This window comes from Dromaius novaehollandiae, chromosome 10 (assembly GCF_036370855.1).
Source record: "Dromaius novaehollandiae isolate bDroNov1 chromosome 10, bDroNov1.hap1, whole genome shotgun sequence".
Classification (NCBI taxonomy): Eukaryota; Metazoa; Chordata; class Aves; order Casuariiformes; family Dromaiidae; genus Dromaius; species Dromaius novaehollandiae.
The window spans coordinates 16,718,552-16,737,350 of NC_088107.1; the positions used below are offsets into that span (position 1 = coordinate 16,718,552).

General features: G+C 42.9%; 1 protein-coding gene across 1 annotated transcript in view; it reads right to left on the reverse strand.

The window, feature by feature from the left end:
- ALDH1A2 (aldehyde dehydrogenase 1 family member A2) overlaps nt 1–18,799 on the reverse strand; it is a 59,258-nt gene that overhangs the window by 40,217 nt on the left and 242 nt on the right. Inside the window, exon 2 of the mRNA XM_064517432.1 lies at nt 18,017–18,347. Within this exon, the coding sequence (XP_064373502.1) occupies nt 18,017–18,133 (117 nt within the window). The 5' untranslated portion in view covers nt 18,134–18,347. The remainder of the gene's footprint in view (nt 1–18,016; nt 18,348–18,799) is intronic.

Consider the following 18,799-nt stretch of genomic DNA (forward strand, 5'->3'; position numbering starts at 1 on the left):
CATCCAAATAATAATGGCTTCCCACAGGAGACATGGTTCTGGATGAATGGAGGAAAGAATGGGAATTTCCTAACTCAATTGATTTAGTAGCTGGTTACAGTTTCATTCCATCAAAGTGATCCTTTTTTCATATGTGGCTTTCTCCTTAGAGAGCCTTTGACGTTAAATCTGCGAGGATGGGGGAGGGGGCATCAGATGCCAAAGTACTTTATACAAGATTCACAGCTGTTCAGCCCTCTGCATCTTCTCATAGCTGGAGGCATTAAGAAACACATAATGACACTTTTTTTGTGGTGGGGGACAACAATTTTAGAGGCACGCAAAAAATCCGGCAGCATCATTTCCCTTGGTAAATATTTCATAACATCACAGATACCGGGCACCTGTGCCTTAGTCTGGTCAGGAAATTTCATATCCTTTCCCATCTCAGCAACTTCATTTCCTCTGCTTTGGAAACATTTCAAGAGTCCTAATGATTAGTACAATTGCAAGGCAATGAAGTAGAAGGGATTGCCAATCAGAGGTGCAGCTTGTTTATTTTCTCAGGCTTTGTTTTCCTTCACTTTTATGGCTGCCCTGATACAACAGCTCTCTCACATGCGCGCCTGAGTGGTGTGGGGCGCTCCTGGGACTGACCGGGAACCGACAGCTGGCTCCGGACTCAGCGGACCCCGGTTTATAAGCAGGCGTTATGAAAGCAAAAGCCACCGCCAGCAGACTGACTGGTCAGTGACTGATCAGCGACACCATTTGATCTTACATTTAGACGGGGGATTGGTCAGGTGAGCAGTAAGAGCGCAGCGCTCTTTGCCGGCGCTCCACGAACCGCGAGCAACGGGCCTTTCCCCCGGCCGCCCCAAACGTGCGCAGCGCACGGCCCGCGCCTGGCGGCAGGCAGCGCCTGAGCCCTCCTCGGCCAGCGCCGCCCCCCGCCTCGCTTGCCGGCACCACAGCTACGTCAGTGGCAGCCGGCTGTCCGGCTCGCGCACCCGAACACACGCGGGCATCGTGTCCAGCCTGGTCACCAGAGCGCAGCGTCGCCGCGGCAGAGTTCCCAGGCTCTGGCTCTTGCGGGGAGATCCCCTTCAAACGCGGCAGGGCTGGAGCTGGCGTAAGAAGACTGGCAGTAAAGTGTGCGCTCAGTTTAATCCCAGCAAGCAAGCACCTGTGGACAGAGCGGCTTTTCAGCTGCTAGAGGTCCAATCCCATCTCCACAAAGTTGGTAGGAAACCAACTGGTTTCAGTGGGAGCTGGACTGGGCCCCAGGGGATGGAGAGGTGGCTGTGGCAGAAGCCAGAGCCAGGGGGATGGCTGCACTGGGAGATAAACTTCCTTCACTGGGGACTGACACCAGCTCCAGCATCTATGAGGGTCAAACAAAACCAGAACATGTTGCTTTTTCTTCTTCTTCTTTGGCTGTTTTGTTAACATTTTAGTTCATTCTGGCTCCTTCCCTCTCCCTGCCCCCTTCTCCCCCCCCCCCAAAAAAAAAAAAGATTTGGAAAGGAAGAAGACGTCTTTTCTAAAGCTGCGTGAGATGATTTTTTCAACTCTCATTTGGACCAAAGAGCAGGGAGGGTAACGTCCCGGCCTTCAGACAAGCTCTGCCATAAAAGGGGGTTTCCTTCAAAAACTCAAGGTTGAAGTTTCACTTTAAAAAAATCTAGAGCCTAAAATTCAGAGTGTACTGAAAGGGCTGGCGAACTTTAAACATTTACAAACATACTACGGCAGGAGGATCAAAAAAGCAGCAATGGTCCGGAAGTGCACAAGAAGTGAAAGCAGCGAGTCCGGTTTCCCCGTCAGTGCAGCAGTACCTTGAAACCTGGTCGAATGATGCTTACGCAGCCTGGGTCATGTGCCAAGGGTGCGTGTCTGGATGAGAAGACTGGAGTATTTAGCTTTTCAGGACATAACTTCCAAGCAGCGAGGCCTGAGCCAAGCCTACCGAAATCAAAACCAGCCCTGACATCAGCAGAGTTTGGATCAGAAGCCAAGTATTTAAAAGAGGTGACTACATCAAGCTCCTGGTGACATCTCGGCTTGTGCAAATGCAACCACGCTGCGGCGTGGCAGACGTAAAGCTGGAGGAGGATTCGCACCATCCAGCAGCTGAGGGAGGTGTGCGAAGGGGAAGCGGGTCTCTGCGGTCCCCATGGGTCACTGGAGAGAGACGCACTCCCGCAGGGCAAGACCCGCGCGGGGGAGCTGCATCGCCCCGGAGCGGCCGTGTCCCGGGGAGCGCCGCCGAGCCCCCCGCGCCGCCCCCGGCCCAGCCCCTGCCGGGGCAGCTCGCAGCCCGGACGCGCTGGGGAACGGCCGGAGGGGAGACCGGGGGGGATCCGGCTCCTGTGAGCATCAGAGGAAGGGCTCGAAGCCTCCTGTCAGGCGGCTGTGAAAGTGGAATGCAACATGATTTTTCTCCCCTCTGTCCCAAATCCCTCACACCAAATGTTTGACCTGCCTATCTTCCTGTCTTAATTAGTCTTCGGCCTTTCTGGGAGTCAGGTCTGTTCTCTTGCAAATGGCAGCACATCAGACGGGGAAACCTGTCATGTTTATTTTCTAAGCTGCAGGGGGCACCCATTTGAAAAAACTCCCAGCTTATCTAAACGTTTTTGTTTGTATGATTTTGAGTTTTAGGAGGTTTGAGTAATTAGTTGAGGAGATTAAATAAGTCTTAACAACATGCAGTAGCATGCTTACTTTACTTGGGTTTTTTTTTCCACGAGTATTTCCTGCACAAAACTCAGGCTGCCAAGCGGTGATTATACCCTTTTCTATTTTAGTTTCTCACTGTGCCACATGCTGATGTAGCATCCGTTATTTCAATTTAGTCTCATTAAAGGGATTATTTTGCTGCTGGTTCTTCAAGAAAATTAATCCAAAGAGAAAAAATTCAGATGGTGTTATTTGCTACACCGTACCCATCACAAACATTTCATTTGTTTTGGCTATCTTATTACAATCTGTGGAAAAAAAACCTTTATTTACAGCACACAGAGGCTTTCCCCAAAGTAATTTCTACTTTTTCAATTAATGAAATTTCTCTGCTGTTAGTAGCACAATACAGGAGCAATAACACTTTCCCATAGCCCAAGTAATATTTCATGTATTCCTAAGAAACTAAGTTCCTAAACGTCAGTCATCCTTTCACTTGTGGGGCTCATTAATTGCCGGAGAAAAACATTCGCCGCCTTGCTCTGCACTGCATCAGAGTCCATTGCTGCTGAAGCCAGGGTGCTAAAAATGAAGCGTGCTCTGGATTTCCACCGGTAACGATGAAATGCCGTCGTGGAACGGTCTGGGTAAGGGTGGCAGCGTCTTTACGGAGCACGACCATCTGCTGGATTGCATTTGCTGCAACTTAGAAATGGAATAATGAAAGATTTCTAAAAATCCATTAAGTCAGGAGTGGAGGGGAGGGAGTATTTGTTTACAGAATCAATTCTGAGCTGTCACTGGGCTTTAATGAAGTTGTGGCTATTAAGAACTTGATCCTGGAAACCCTGCGACAAGCTCTCATTTAAGGCTGTGGGAATGAGGAGGGGTTTGTACAAACAAGTCTAATATTAATCTGTGTAGTTTTCCTGTGTTGTGCCTAGTTTGTGCATTGCAGGTCATGTGTATTCATTATGTATAACCAAAAAAGGGTGATTTATTTATTTCTACATGGGAGACGTGTTCTGCCATTTAAAAGATTGTAGCAGGTCACTTTTAGATAACTATTTGCCATTTAAAATATTGTGCTCACTAAAGAACAAGTTGTCACTTACAAATTAGCTGTGCTGCATAAATACATACTCCTACTGGATCACAACTACTATAGGCGACACAGAAAAATACAGTGGACAAGTTTAAAAACTCCATCTGAGAAAGTTACTTTATAACTACACATGAGAAATTGCTGGAATGTCAACTTCATTTGCAGTGGCCCCTTATGGCCTGATCACCCTCCCTAGCACGATAAATCACTGGCGAGATCCTTACCTTAACACGTTTGATCTCAGCTCAGCAAGACTTGGTTTTGATGTGAAGAACTCCAGATCTGTTAGGTCAGAGACAAATAGCAGAGCCACTGACCTGCAAAGTGCTAACTCTGTATTAGACCCAAGTGAGCAGCCCCAAGCTCCTGGGAAGTTTGCCTTCACTTCTACTTTGCTAGCATCTGAATATTTTCAAATATTTCTGTTAGAACATTTTGCTAAATGTTGCCCAGTGACATTTGCTTTCATGTCATTTCACACATACAGATTCTACAAAAAGTAAAATAAAGTCATATATAAAAAAGCCAACAGCCTGAGCAGCATTACCTTGGATAAACTGTTCTAACTGTCTACACTTCGGGGCTGTGTGAAATCAAACTGAATGTTTATCAGTTTGTTTATTTAGGTTGCATAAAAGGTTTGCACTGTCCCTTCTACCTAAACCATGATTATTAATACGTATCACAAATAATGATATTCACTAGTACATTCATTAAAGTGATCGCAAGTGACCATAGGTACCTGTGTACATATAGTTTCACACTACTCCTAGGAAAGAAAGATCCATCTTGTAAAGTTTGCACTTAAAGTCTAAACTTTCACAAAGACCAGATGGTGCTCAGTTTTGCAGCCTTGGCCACAAAACTATTCCGTATTATCCTGGTTAAACAGTCACTTATCTCTACGATAGTAAGCAGGAGTGTTAGTCTACCAGAAAATTGGATGTTCTTAATGGGCTTTGGGGGAGAATAGCTTTGCATCATCAGCATTAAGTTAAAACACATGAAGTACCCACTTACAACATCAGGATTACCACTTATGACATCTTTGATGAAAGCCTTTAAAACAAATTGTTGTGTTTGCTGGAAGAAGCTGTGAGATAACAATTCCCAGAAGTCTAATTTACAAACCTTTTTGCTCTTCAAGAAGATGCTAAGGAGCACGACATCCCTCCTCTTATTCACTACCACAGCAAAATCCCTACCTCAGGTTGGAAGTGGGAACTATTCTTTTCAATCAGGAGGCTTGAGAAATCTTCATTTATTTAATTCTGGAAAAAATAAACTTCTAGCTAAACCCCTTTGCCTCGGGGTTCAGTTCTGCTCTCTCCTCTAGTTCTTTCTGTTGATTAGCCATTGATTTTGCATATACAAAATTGGAACAGGCCATTCGACTTTCTATTATCTGAAAGACAGACTGGCGGGAACTGGGCTTAAGCTGTCCGAGTATCCTGCTGTGCCTGGACACCTAGCAAATTTACACCCCAAAGTACACTGTGGTGCTAAGACTAAAACTGGATGTGAAGTGTTGTTGCAAGAGCTGATTACAGCCCCAAGCAAATAAAACACTTTGGGGTATAGCAAAATAACGCCAATATTTAATAGAGTTTAACATTTTTATATATGATTGGTGAGCTTTTCCTTATAGAAACATAGGCCTGCATGAAAAATGAGCTCTTCTATTTACCTTTAAATAGAAGCAGACCAATAACTTTGAGTGTGTAAATTAAAAACATGACCCTCATCTTTTGCCAAACATGCAGCATTAAAAACATGGACTAAGGCAAAAACAAAACCTAACTATGCAGAAATTTCCTTAAATAAGCCAAGCAGGCTATAAGTCCTGTCAATAAAAAGCCTTCCTTAAAAACAAATGTTTATACATGTAATTCTGAGACTTCTTCCACTTCCTTTAAAATTCATGTTTCTCTTCCTCTTTCTACCTGACTCCCGTTTTTCACTGCTGGATCCCCTTGCAATGATAGCAGAATGTCGGCAAACCTCGTCAGTCTCCCTGCTGTTTACAGGACAGGATTTATGCTCAGTGTAGCGAACACAGTGACACATGATCACTAAATGGCTAAAACCACCATCAAGACTTTAATCTGAGAAATTTTTCACCCAGACAGTACAAATACTATCAGCATGTAAAGGCATGAAAAGCAATATTAATTACAGCTAACACATGTTGTCCAATGCCCAGCTTTCTTTAAGGACTATATCAATAACTAGCCATTTGTGAAGGTTAATTTGATGCAACCTTTGGCTGTTATCTGGTATAAGATATGTCGCCAATTCAATCCATTAAGTAATAACTAAATTCTCATGGGACCTAGCTGAAGTCAAACGTTGTTATTCCAGGTTCACTGCTCTTAGTCTCCCCGAAGACCATTTAGGCAAACAGCTGGAAGAGCTGACTACAAAGGTTCCCAGTCACAGGGAACCACTCCAGGAAAGCAGGTAAAGGCTTCTAACCAGGAAATCAGTTATCGAGGATTTGTCCCAAGGCTCCCTCTAGGAGAGGGATGAAGTGAGACAGCAAGAGCCTGAGCACATTTGTGTTTCAGCTGGAAGAATTCAAATGTTAAAAACAACCGTCTTGGCTGATATAAAACCAGAGCAAAGACTAACATTTCCATCCATTTCTAAGTATAACTTGCAAAATACGTACACTAAAAGGAAAGAAGAAAAGACATGAGAGACTCAGCAATTCTGTTAGGGCCACATGGAAGAGCTACCCGGGGCCTAATGAAGAGACCTAACGAGGCCCTTTCCCCAAGGGGACACTGCCCGGTGCTGCATCGGTTGCTGGGCACGTTCTGCAGCAGGCTCATGGTTGTCACCTGTAGAGCAGGGCCCTCCTTCTCCCTCTGCCTTTGTTGAAGTGCCTTCCTAAAACAAAACCTTCGAAAAGTCTGAACAGAAACAATACTAGAGGCAACAACCTGGACTGACAGTGTCGTCTCCACATTGCACCAACGGAAACATTCCTCATCCTAACAGAAAAGCGCAGAGGGGAGCAGCTTCGCTGGAGCTCATTGCGCAGACTGATCTCGCAGCAAGGAGGACATCACCTCTGAGACAGCACTCGAGGGACTAACAACAGAGGCAACACCAGACAGAGCCTGTGCTCCGAACGATATGGAAAGAGAGCAAAGCGCATGAAGAAAGGGCTCTTTTCATCCAGACTGTGCACACACACACAGTTGAGTTCACAGAAAAGTGTGTAATTAGTACCATATATAATTGTTCACATGCATCCACATAGAAACACTGGCTCTGCAATTCATCCCTATTTCCATTTCCCAGAATAGTACAGAAAAACAGGTTTCCTCTTCTAGTAGTCTGGCTAGTTTAGCAAGAGGTCCTGACTCTGACACTGACCTACTGTCTGCCTTTGAGTTAGTCATGGTTACACTCCCACAGCTCTGAACTTCCCCATCTGTGAAGCAGCCTTGTCACCAGCTTTACAGTGAGGCTGAATCAATTAATGCTTTCTAAAAGCTTTGATGGAAGGAGCAGAATATTATCACTTGCAGTGGAGTGATGCTAGCTAAAAACATCTTTAGCAATGTAACAAATGGATTTTAAAATCACTGTCAGAGGGCTGGACCACCAAGGCTAGGTCATCATCAGCACAATTAAGGCATGTAGTGTTGCAGCCTCCAATCTCAGTTTTAGATGGACCAGTGAGAAACCAGAGGCTGATCTTCACCTCTCAGGACAACAGCATCTGGCGGAAGTCACAAAGGCAGAAGAGACTGTTAAGTACCTGTGGTAAGGAAAGTGTGATTAAGAGAAGAAGAGAAAGACCAACAAAGCATCACCATTGTTGGAAAAGGGAGTGAAAGCTTAGCCAGATCTACTGAAAAAAAGCTTGTGCGTGTTTGCTGAGGCTTGCGCAGGGCATACCAGTACAGGACTGCTGCAACCATATGTTGCAGCTGAAGAAGTAGGAGAAAATAAGATAACTCCCTTGATCTGGAACAGCAGGTGGTAATTTCTTGGTTAGCTTCTAACTACTCAAAAATAAACTCAAGCCATTTCTATTACAATTGAAAAAGCACACGAGGAAATAGAAAATGTTATGTTACGGTATACTAGTAAGTTTTGAAAATACCCAGTGGAATCGGGGCAGTGCTTTTATGCCCAGATGTAAGAACATTTAGAATAAACTCCAATTAAATTTCAAATTGCAGACTGAAGTCATTGCTTAAAAAAATCCTATGCATCCAACTTTCAGTTAAATGCCTCTTCACATCACTTTGACAGAGTAAAGAAGTATTAAATTCAGTTTAAATCCGATTTCTATTTCAAGAACTTTTTACACTGGCAGAGTGGAAAATGAGAATGAGGCGCCATGCCTTGGGAAGTGCTTTAGTGATTTAGCTGAAAAGCCTTTATAGGTCTTTTCAACTAACGAGATCACAATTTTCATCTAGGTCATCTTATGGTTAAGAAATAAAAGCACAAGTGCCTACAAACCAGCATAAGAAACCTAAGCGTAAAAGATGGGTGATCTGGACTGTATCATGGGCAGAAAAAAACCTAGCATTTTTGAACATAAGGGGGTGAGAAGTATCAGTGACATACCACAAGCTCTAGCTATAAACTACATAGGGAGGACAAGTCAGGCTGTAAGGATGGGGGAGTAGCTCTGTGTGTGTGTGTGTGTGTGTCTGTCTGTCTGTCTGAGGAATCCCATGGATAGTCTGTCGAAAAGAAACATTTGGGAGGGAGAGGCAGACTCATGCGTGTAGAGCCAGCGTAGATCCTGAAGTACACATACAATAGCAGGAGCAAAATACTGATTTCTGGATCAGCACAGTGGTGGTGAAGTTGGAGTGGAAAAACAACAGGAAGGCAACAGAAAGACTGGTGCAGTAGTAACCTCCTATTAGTTCAATGAGAGCTGCACTGCAATAGTGTCCAGAGAACATGCAGTTCTCTATCCTAATCTAAACAACGTTTGACTTAGTCCTGTCAAGGACTAAAAATTGTGTCTGAACCCCTGAGAAATGGTTATCACATAAATAATTTCAGCTTCATTGCAGGAGAGAAATACATGAAGAAGCCCTACTCTCTAGGATACTAAACTTCAAGAAGGGGATTTTTTTTTTTAAAGAGGAAGTAACTTAGAAACTCCCTGCTTGAAGTTAGGAAATTAAAGTCCATAGAATCAGCATGGAGGCTTAAGAATGTGAAAGAGTCAAAGAAGATTTGCATTCCCAAGGCTAAACATGGGAAGCAGAAGCAAGACAATAAACGGGGTGGCTAAGCAGGAAGGTACAAGAGAAAACATAGGGAGCTAATCTTAAAAGGCTGCAAAATACAAAATGAAAATTAAAAGTTGCTACTAAATATTCTGAAGAAAAAAATTACCAAAAAGATAAGTCAAATAAAACTACCAAAAGAAGCCTAAGTTTAAGTAAATAAACACATACAGGCTTCCCATAACAACCTGGCTACAAAAAACATAAATAAGGAGACTGAAGATATTTCCAGAAGGGCTGCTCATTTGGGGAGTGTTAATTTGGCTATACCAAAAGTAGATGACATTTCTGGCCAAAATTAATGTGAGTTGTAAGGTCAAGGGAAGAAAAGCAGGGCCACTAGTCTGTACTCTGGAAGGTGATGGGTAAAATACTTGTTCTGGGGACTCATCTTTACTAAAGCTCTAATACCAATTATACACCAAAACCACATCAAAGACAAGGGTGCTTCAGTCCCAGCTACGCTGCAAATGTGAAACTGAAATGAAGCTCCTGCAAGAAATGAAACTCCTGCACAAAATCCCAAATGCCAATGCACCTCAGTTCTTCTCAACTCTCAAAGCTGAGGCGAGCTGAGGCATCAGCAATAATTGCATAAAAAAAACGCCAGGGTACGGCAGGGTGGTGCTGATGATGTATTAAGCGGTGTTTTTCCCGCTGAACCATGAGGGAATAAAGGCACAGCACAGATCTCCAAGGACCCTCCAGGTGGAGAGATCATATTTTAGATGAAACGTAGACCTGAAGTTCTGACTAGCTGTACTCACTTAAGGCCGCATTTAAGATTTACTGATATATTCACAAGAGGATAATAATAGCTTTTATATGACAGTCAAATAACGCTTTGGATAATGGCATCCCATCTTCCTAAAATCTGCCCCAAGCTCCAAAGAAGCCGGCACACTTCACTCCCTGTTGACAACTTCTGCATAGTACTGAAATACTGGTAAATAGCACTGTTTTGGAACTAAATTAGTTTCACTTTAGAGTGAAGCTCTTGGCATGTAAATATGTGTGCTTAGAGAACTTCCATAAGGAAAAGCACTGATAACTAGAGTCAGAACTGAGGGGTTTTGTTTAATCATTGCTAGCTGAGCAGAGACCGCGAGGACAGTGGCGGCCTGGCATCCTCTCTTCATCCAAGCTCAGCAAAGGGGCTGCAGCCTGGTCTTGCAGGCAACACTTTCCATGCCTTTGTTACCTTCCAAATGGATTTTTATAAGTAGCTTATTTTGCATATCTGAAATCCACACAGAAATTAGCAAAGTACATCCTTTCTGTAAGTGCAACACCTGCCATATGCCTCTCCGCGGCTGTCCCCACAGCTTCCGTTTGGGTTCTGAATACAATTTAGAGTTGATTGCCTACGAATCCCTCACGGGTTTCAGTTTTATACACTCTAGCGGTCACTGCGGTCCCTGTGTTTTAACCTCCAGCTGAGGTCAACTGAGATTGAACTGACCTTCAACATTTTCACTTGGGTCACAGAATTTGATGTGGATGGTTCTCTGCTCTGAAATATTTTCCCACTTCAGTCCAGCAAAGCTGGAATGTATTACGTTTCAAGCCATAAGGTAAAAGTCTAGTTCACTATGCTCTCTGGGAAAGGAACTGACTTCATGTGAACAAGAATGAAGTCCTTTCTTTCTTTTCTCTGCCAGTTGGAGACTGTTTCAGCAACGCTATTTCAGCACACTTTGATGTGGCTTCATGTATCATATTTTTAGTAATGAAATTCTCCTATATTTAAAGCTTAGTTACACTGCATTACTTAAAATTGATGTGTCACGCTCATGTCACAAAGGTAGATTGCTATTAAAAGCAACAGAAGATATTGGTCAGTAGAAGTTTGTATTCTTTGACTAATTCTGAAATACGGAACTTGTGTTTTGGGAAAAATCAATTAAGTGAATACAGTCAGAACAGGAATTCCTCTGTTCATTTTAATAAGCACAAAAGTAATTAATGATTGGGTCCTTCGATGACAATCATTTTCTAACTTCGTCTTTCTCTACGTAAGTCTTTGCATATCTATTTATGCTACTTTTTTTGTGTTTCAGTAGGGAGGCCTGCACTTGTCTGAGGATTCCTTACCAGAGAAGTTCACAGAACTGCAATTCTCTGAAGATTATTTTTTAATCTTTACACATTTTATGTTTATCTTATATTCACACAGCTTCCTTGTAATGCTGTCTCCATAGAAATGTATTATTTGTCTCTCATTTCTTTCAGTTTAACTACAGTTTGATACGTATTTCTTAGCTTCCAATAGTGGATTTGTTGCCTTGGCCTACATAATCATTCTTTTTTCTGAAAAAAATACTTAACTTTTTTGTTACTTATTTCAGAGACTGACTTCTACTCTTCAAAAAACAGATAAAAAGTTCTGTTGTTTAAAAGAGGACAGAATGAAATGGCAAAATGTTACAGTTCATTCTTAAGAAAAATATCTGCAAAACTATAAAAGAAAAAATGTGACTTTATGCAGGACCTGATTAGGAATTTATGATATGGACCAACGAACTCATCTTTGTCATTTATCTCTGTAAACCTGTGAGATTTCTTGGGAGATAGTTAGCCAAATGAGGGGCTGAGATGAATCAGTGGATATAATTTATTTAGACTTTAAAAAGGTTTTTGATGATAAAGTCCTTAGCAAGAGGCTATTAAGGAAAGTTAGTAACCATATGGCGAAAGATAAAGTCCTGCCATGGATTAAAAAGTGGTTAAGAGATAAGATAAAAAGACTGGAAATAAATGGATAATTCTCCCTGGAAAGAGGTTAATAGCAAGGTGCCCCTTCATTACTCTGACTAGCAATCGATACCTTGGTTCACCTGCTTTTGCAGATCATTAATAGTAAGATACATAGCTTGCAGATAAAAATATTCATTAGGATTGAAGTTAAAGGGTGTTTGGGCAACTCAAGGGTAGACGATATTCGCCAGAGATAGTAAGTGCAAAGAAATGTGTTTGGAAGGAAGGGTTTAACTTACAGATACCGGCATGATCCAAATGAGCTGTGGTTTCTGCAGACAGCTTACTGAAGGCACCTGTGAATACGCACTGCGAAGAAGAGAAAAGAACCGGACAGAATGGCTCTGCTGTGTGGGGCTCCCAGGAACAAAGCAGTTCATGGTAGCAAATAACTTCAAACTGGCAGAGCCCATTAAGGTCTGTGGGGAACAACTTTGCATGGCCAGGGAGATCGGCTACCTGACTAGAGATTGCCAAGAATTTTTGGACTAACTGTTGGGAATTTTTAATCAGAAAATATGGATTAATCAAGACAGAAATTTAATATGGAAATGTACCAGGTCTGATTAACTTCTATGGGAAAAGTTTCGGAAGGATGGGACGGAATGGAGAAGAAAACAGAAGAGAGTACTTTTGTCAGAAGGAACGTGTGTGTTCAAGACATATCCCAACTCAACACTCCAATAGTTAAGGTCAATATAGGCAGCTATATATCTTGGATCAAATCCTTGCCTGGTCTGGCACCTTCAGTACTCTTGGAGCAGAGACCTGGATCCTACTTTTCCCACGTGTCCCAACCACCGGGCTATCAAGTTGATCTCTCTCTCAAATAATAATAAATATTTACAGTGAGTGGATTATCCAACAGGAGACAGAGACTCTCTTGAAGGATGGCCAAAGACACTGCTGGACAGCATTCAAGATTGGGATGCTTCCACCATCAGAAAGTAAAGACCCTTATTCAAGTTCCCACTCCGTTTGCTTCAGAGCAGGGATATGAATTTGTCTCTTCTCCAGCTTAAGCAAGTGCTCTGATCACTACTGAGCTCCTGGCTATACTGGTACGCAAATAAATATATACATCTTTTATATTGGGAAATTGGAATCACTGACATTTTTTGCAGTATGAGAAGAACATCTGTTGCACAGCTCTATCTTTCAATATATCATCTGACCTTATGCACTGGACAATGAGAAGGAAATTTCCCCTAGCCAGCAATATAGTATTGTATGGCCTGATGCATTAAAACAGCTTGCATCCTCCTCAAAGTATTCAGTCCAGGGCACGGTAGGAAGTCACTACTACAGTAGTTACCTACTCTGTTATCTAGTAGTTATCTACAGCAGTTCTCTAGTAGGTACCAGTTTCAGCATGGTAGTTTTCTGCATTTCTAAGACTCTCAAAATAAATATGGTTATAGCAGATATACTGAAATAGGCAAAGGCAGAAGACTGGGTTATGGATAAGAGTACAATTTTTTCTTGATCCCTCATGCAAAACCTGGGTAAATCTGGCTTGTGCAGAAGACCTTAAAGGTTTGGGGAGGACAAAAAGAATCCTATATTCAGGCTATTCATCAGAAAGAAATGCCCAAGTAGTTTGCTACTGCTATATGGATTGATGGATTGTAATACTAACCACAACGTATGCACACACTAGAAGAGTTTAAACTGCAGATTCAAACTAAAGTAAATCTAAGTACAATATATACCCTAAAACTTCATATATGATGATACAGAGGGACATATCAAGTGTCAACATCAGATGCGGAAATGTTCCACACAGGAAAAAAAGCAGCTATCCTATTTGCCCTCTTTTCATGCAACCATCTCTCTAATTTTCTCTGCCCCATCTTTTGCATCTGGACAGCGCTCAGTGAGCTGATCCAAAAGGCTAGCTAATTTCTTCAACTCAAGTATCAGTCACTGAATTTGACTTCAAAAGTAAGACATTAAAACAGTGAGCCCGATTAGGGAAAGGCAGGTGGGAATAGCATTTCAAATGTTTCAAATGTTTTTGTTAGTTCTTATTTACCCAGAAGCAGTTTGCCCACACTTGACTCAAACTGATGTATATGATTTTCTGTTTCATTGCTGGGCAGGCTGACAGTTTGACTATTTACCTGATCTGTGTTTGGGAACTGAACTGGTTTTGGTCTACGATTTAAGACTAGAGGTGAACCTTTTCACACAGGCAATTCACAGGCTATTACTGTAGAAACATTTCTGTACATCTTCACTGCCACAGCACTGTGACTTTCCCCCTTTACAGCACCTCTTATGAAAAGCTCTCAAAGAGCACAATTCTTTAACTCTTCCTCATGCTCACGATCAGACTAAAATCAATTGGCAAGCAGAAAAGAAACGTTACAACATCCAGCTGAATTAGTGTCCCCACCATGATGCAAACTGAGGACAAGTTTGCTCACTTGCAGTAACACAAAGCACTGGCAGAAGCTAGGAACAGAACAGACCCCAGGGTGCTTGCTCTGTACCCCAAGCTGTCCTTTGAAGTCAATGCGACTTACTAAAACCACTATGAAAATACTCCATAGAGCAGATTTGATGACACCAGAGCAAGGAAAGGATAGCCACATCCTGCAGAAACACCCTTCCCTCCTCGAATGGAGGCAGCTAGAGTTTAAGGGAGAAAAACGCTGCCCAGGGTTAGTTCCACTGGATTGCCTCCATGCCTGCTGGCAGACACTGGGAGACCCTCAAGTCCTGGGGGGAGAGTGGAGTCCCATAAGGGTGAGAGAAAGGAGGCACTGGTAGAGCCTGGGACCCACGGATCTCCCGGAGGAGCTGCCAGGTTCTCCCAGCCATCTGCTCTGAAGCGTGCTTGCCCTGCACAACAGGCGAAGAGCGTGTCCTTACTGGGCTTCTTACCGTGGCTTATCTCCCCGACTGCACGCTTCTGAGCAGCCCATCCTGGGAGAGCTTCTGGCACGGGGCTGACTCTCCTGGAAGCATCACTTGCTGCCAGGGAGAGGGCCGATCCCCCTCGCACGCCCTGCTGCTGACACGCTCCCTTGTGCAGGGGGCACAGCACTGCCAGCACACTCGCGACAGGTCTGGGGGACTGTGCCACCGGGCTGCAGAATAACGTGACTCCACACGGGCAGATCCCCTGCTCTGTGGAAGCGATTCCTCTCAAAATGTTAATGCTAAGAAATAAAGAATTAAAGGATCATCACAATGAAAAGAGAGATATAATCCTGCGTGTAGCAGTTTTAGTACTTGCCACCCACACAGAAGTACTTAACTCTGCAAGTGTGCTTGAACTCTGATCTTCATGTTTGGATAGAATATGTTTTTTTACATCCCATCCACCATGTTTTATGCTCATCTGAAAGTAGTTATTTTTCACAGAGGCCATGTTGAGGTATTAAAAAGATGAGGAAAATATTTCTAATGACTTGGTTTTGAAGAAGCACAGGCTGACTCCCAATAGCGAAGTCACGACAGATACTGCTGAACATCTCAAATAAAAACTACAGATGAAATTTTCATCACTAATCACATACATTTTTTCCTGACCAATGAAGAACTACATTGTCTCTGTTCTATATTTGCTGTACACATTAGACTGACTTAATACACAATTTTCTGATCATTTTAGTAAGTTTACCAGAGGAACAGGTAAATATTTTAATATTTCATATGCAAGTTTCATGAAATCTGCTAAATAACAAAATACACAAATACTACAAATACATGGGCAGTATTTGTTTTAATTATGTTCTTGAATTACTTGAATTAGTATTTCCAAGGATAATGTGGTGTTTTAAAGATTAATGAGTAATAAATTTACTTTTTTCCAGTACATATGAAAAATCTTTACTAAATCTCATTTAGGGATTCCAGGAACTTTTAGTATGTTTTATCTTAACAAAATCATCTTAACTATTTCCCAATTTTAGAATTCCAGAAATGAAATTTAATTGGCAAAACATATTTTTAAATTACTTCACTTAGTTTAAAAAATGTCCATAGATACCTTTATTTTTCATAAAGAATTAAACCTTTATTTTTCATAAAGAATTAACTCCCAAATGGTTAAGATTTTACTTTCAGAGAGACAGCTGTAATAAAGAGTTCAAGAATTCTGAGTCCTGGTTGTGTATTTAAAATTCTCATCTAACAAGCAGGAGAGAGGCTGCTAGGAATGCTTACAGATGTCTGATTTTACAAGGTTTGGGGGGGGGATTTTGGGGGTAAAGTGCTTTAATCTGATGTTATTTATTGTTTACGGAAGTTGTTTGTCATTTAAGACATGAAGCGACCACTCCCCCAAATGAAAGAATCAAGTTACAATCCATTATTTCATTTTTGATTGTTTTTCTTTGTAATAGGTGGGAAAGTAGATCCTGGATAAAAGTCCTGCCCAAGACAAGACTCCAAACTGAAGACTCCAATTATCTATAAATCACTTGTATTTCCTGCAGAGAAAGAGAAAAGGGAGGGAGGAGAGAGACAGACAGAAAAACAGAGACAGAGGATATGCCAAATAAAATATTCGATACCTGTCCTAAACCCAATTTCTCTCAAGAGCAGCCAGGAGTTACCTGATATCTCGAAACCAAGTCTAGAAGAAACATTTTGTTGTTGTTACTGGTTTAATATTGAAATAAAATAACTTTCTTTTACTTGTTTCATTAGTACCAAATGTGTGACAACTCACATTTCTGAGATGATGGCACTATATATTCTGATATATTAAAGGTTACTATCCAGCTTACATTCTAACAAATAGGGAAATATGATTGCTAATGACTGTGTTACATTTTTAAAGGTTTTAGAATCATTTCTCTACTTTTAAAACTGAGAAATACAGGTACACTTACTATGCAAACTGACTGTGATACTAGCAAATACAATCCCCTGAACACCCCTGAAACATATTTTACAATGAAAACAGCACCAAACAAAATTCATGCCAAGCGCTATTTGCACAGTATCATTGCTCCCAAAGTGTAATACCACACAACATCAAATAACCACCTACTTTATTTATTTAAGCTAGCTTCAAATAAATTATATGCAAGAAATCATATGCATCTTTTAATTTGCATATCACAGTTCTCATTAAAATGTAATGAAATCTGAAATAGTTGAGTTTCCTCCGAAACAATCTTCTAGAACATGGAATAGCTGTAACAAATTAGAGGACAAATTAGTTTTGGCATCCGCTTAAAAAAGAGAAAAGATGAAAAGCTTTTGAAGTGATGATATGGAGGAAAATATTATACTGCATTGGCCAAAATGAGTTTCCTATCAGCTCTACAGCTCCTGAAGTTGTATTTCCAGTAGATAAAAATGTTATCACCTTTTTCCAGTGCTGATGTGCTTTATTTTCCTATTAAGTTACTCAGTAATTAGAAACAAAGTCTGACACGTTGTAATCTGTTCATACAATACATTTGAAACTTCTCCAACAGAAATGAAAACATTCCTTAGTTACAGATACTAAGGATGCAAAGACTCAAAACATAAAAACGAATTTAAAAATTCAAATTGCATTCACAAAGAAATAACTGTTCTTCAAGACCATTTTAGTCTACAGAAACAATTCAGTCCTGTAATATACCACAGAAATCCAGCAGATTTTTCTACATAGACCCGATGGGACGATCCTTAACCCTCCCTTTAAGAAAATAAGTCTTAAAGGTTAGTCGGAAAACATATGCCCTCTTACAATGTCGTTCAAGGGTATATTCAAATATCAAGGAAGTTAGTAAAGAGACCTGTTCCAGAGCTGTAACAACAACCTGGTAGTATTAAGAGTCCTCTAGGAATTGTAAAAGAGTCCCTTGGGAACTCAGGGCAATTCAAGAAAGAAAACATTTTTATTTTCTGATTGAGAAATACAGGTATGTACAGTAACTTCCTCTGATTTATATCAAAAGTGATTGAAGCATATTAGGGAACTACTGATTTTGCACCGAAAATAAACTCCAACAGCTCTGTAGAAAATAACACATTTAAAAAGCAGGAAAGCGACAAAGCTAGTCTCAACAAATCCCATTTGCTTTTCCATTATCCGGTGTTTTTTTCAGATGATTACAAGGCTAAAACAATCTGTTTTCTTTATTACAGATTCAGTTTTTTATCTCTGCACTCCAGTTGGTTAGGGCAGATTGGACCTGATTTTAAGCGAAATCCCTCCTCGGGAGGGAAAGCCATGAATCCCCTGCCAGAACAAACGAGCACAACTTACCTTGGTGTATTTGATTTCCAGGTTGAGAGCGGGAGAAGGCAGCAGATGCAGAGATGCCATCAGAGCTGCGGGATCTGCCTTCACCTCCCCTGGCATCTCAATTTTACTGGAAGTCATAGTCTGGGGGGCCGGGGGGGTTTATAGTGCAAGCGAGCCCCCCGCTCTGACCTGAGGGGGCTGTGTTGTGCTTGGGGCTTTTTTTTTTCCCTCCCCCCCCTCCAAAGGCCGGCGCTGAGGATGCTGCTCCCGTCCTCTGTATATAGGCAGGTGTCACGCCGGGTCTCTTCTTATTGGACATGGGGGCAGAGGCAGGGGGGCAGGTCCGTCCTACCTAGGGCGAGAGCAGCACAGCCCGCTCACACGCCGCCGCCGCGCCCCGACGGCCTCTCGGCCGGGCGGCGGCGCCCCCCCGGCCCGGCCCGGCCCGGCCCGGCCCCCGCGGCAGCCGGCGGAGCCCCCGCCCGGGTGGCTCCCGGCGCCCTCCCGCAGCCGCCCGCCCGCGGGGGGGACCGGGAACCGACCGGAGGGCGCCGGAGCGGCCGCGCAGCCCCGAGGGGAGGCGCGGGGACCCCGGGCGGGCTCGCCCCAGCCCCGCCGGGGGACGCAGCTGCCCACGGCAGCTCCCCGGCCGCGGCGGCAGCGGAGCTCGGCGCGGAGCCGCGGCGACGCGGGGCCGGGGCCCGGCGCGGCCCCCCGCACACCCCCCGGCCGGGGACGCGCCGCCGCGCTCTCCTGCCCCGAGCGGCGAGGCCGCAGGGGCTGCGCGGAGCCCCGCACGCGTCC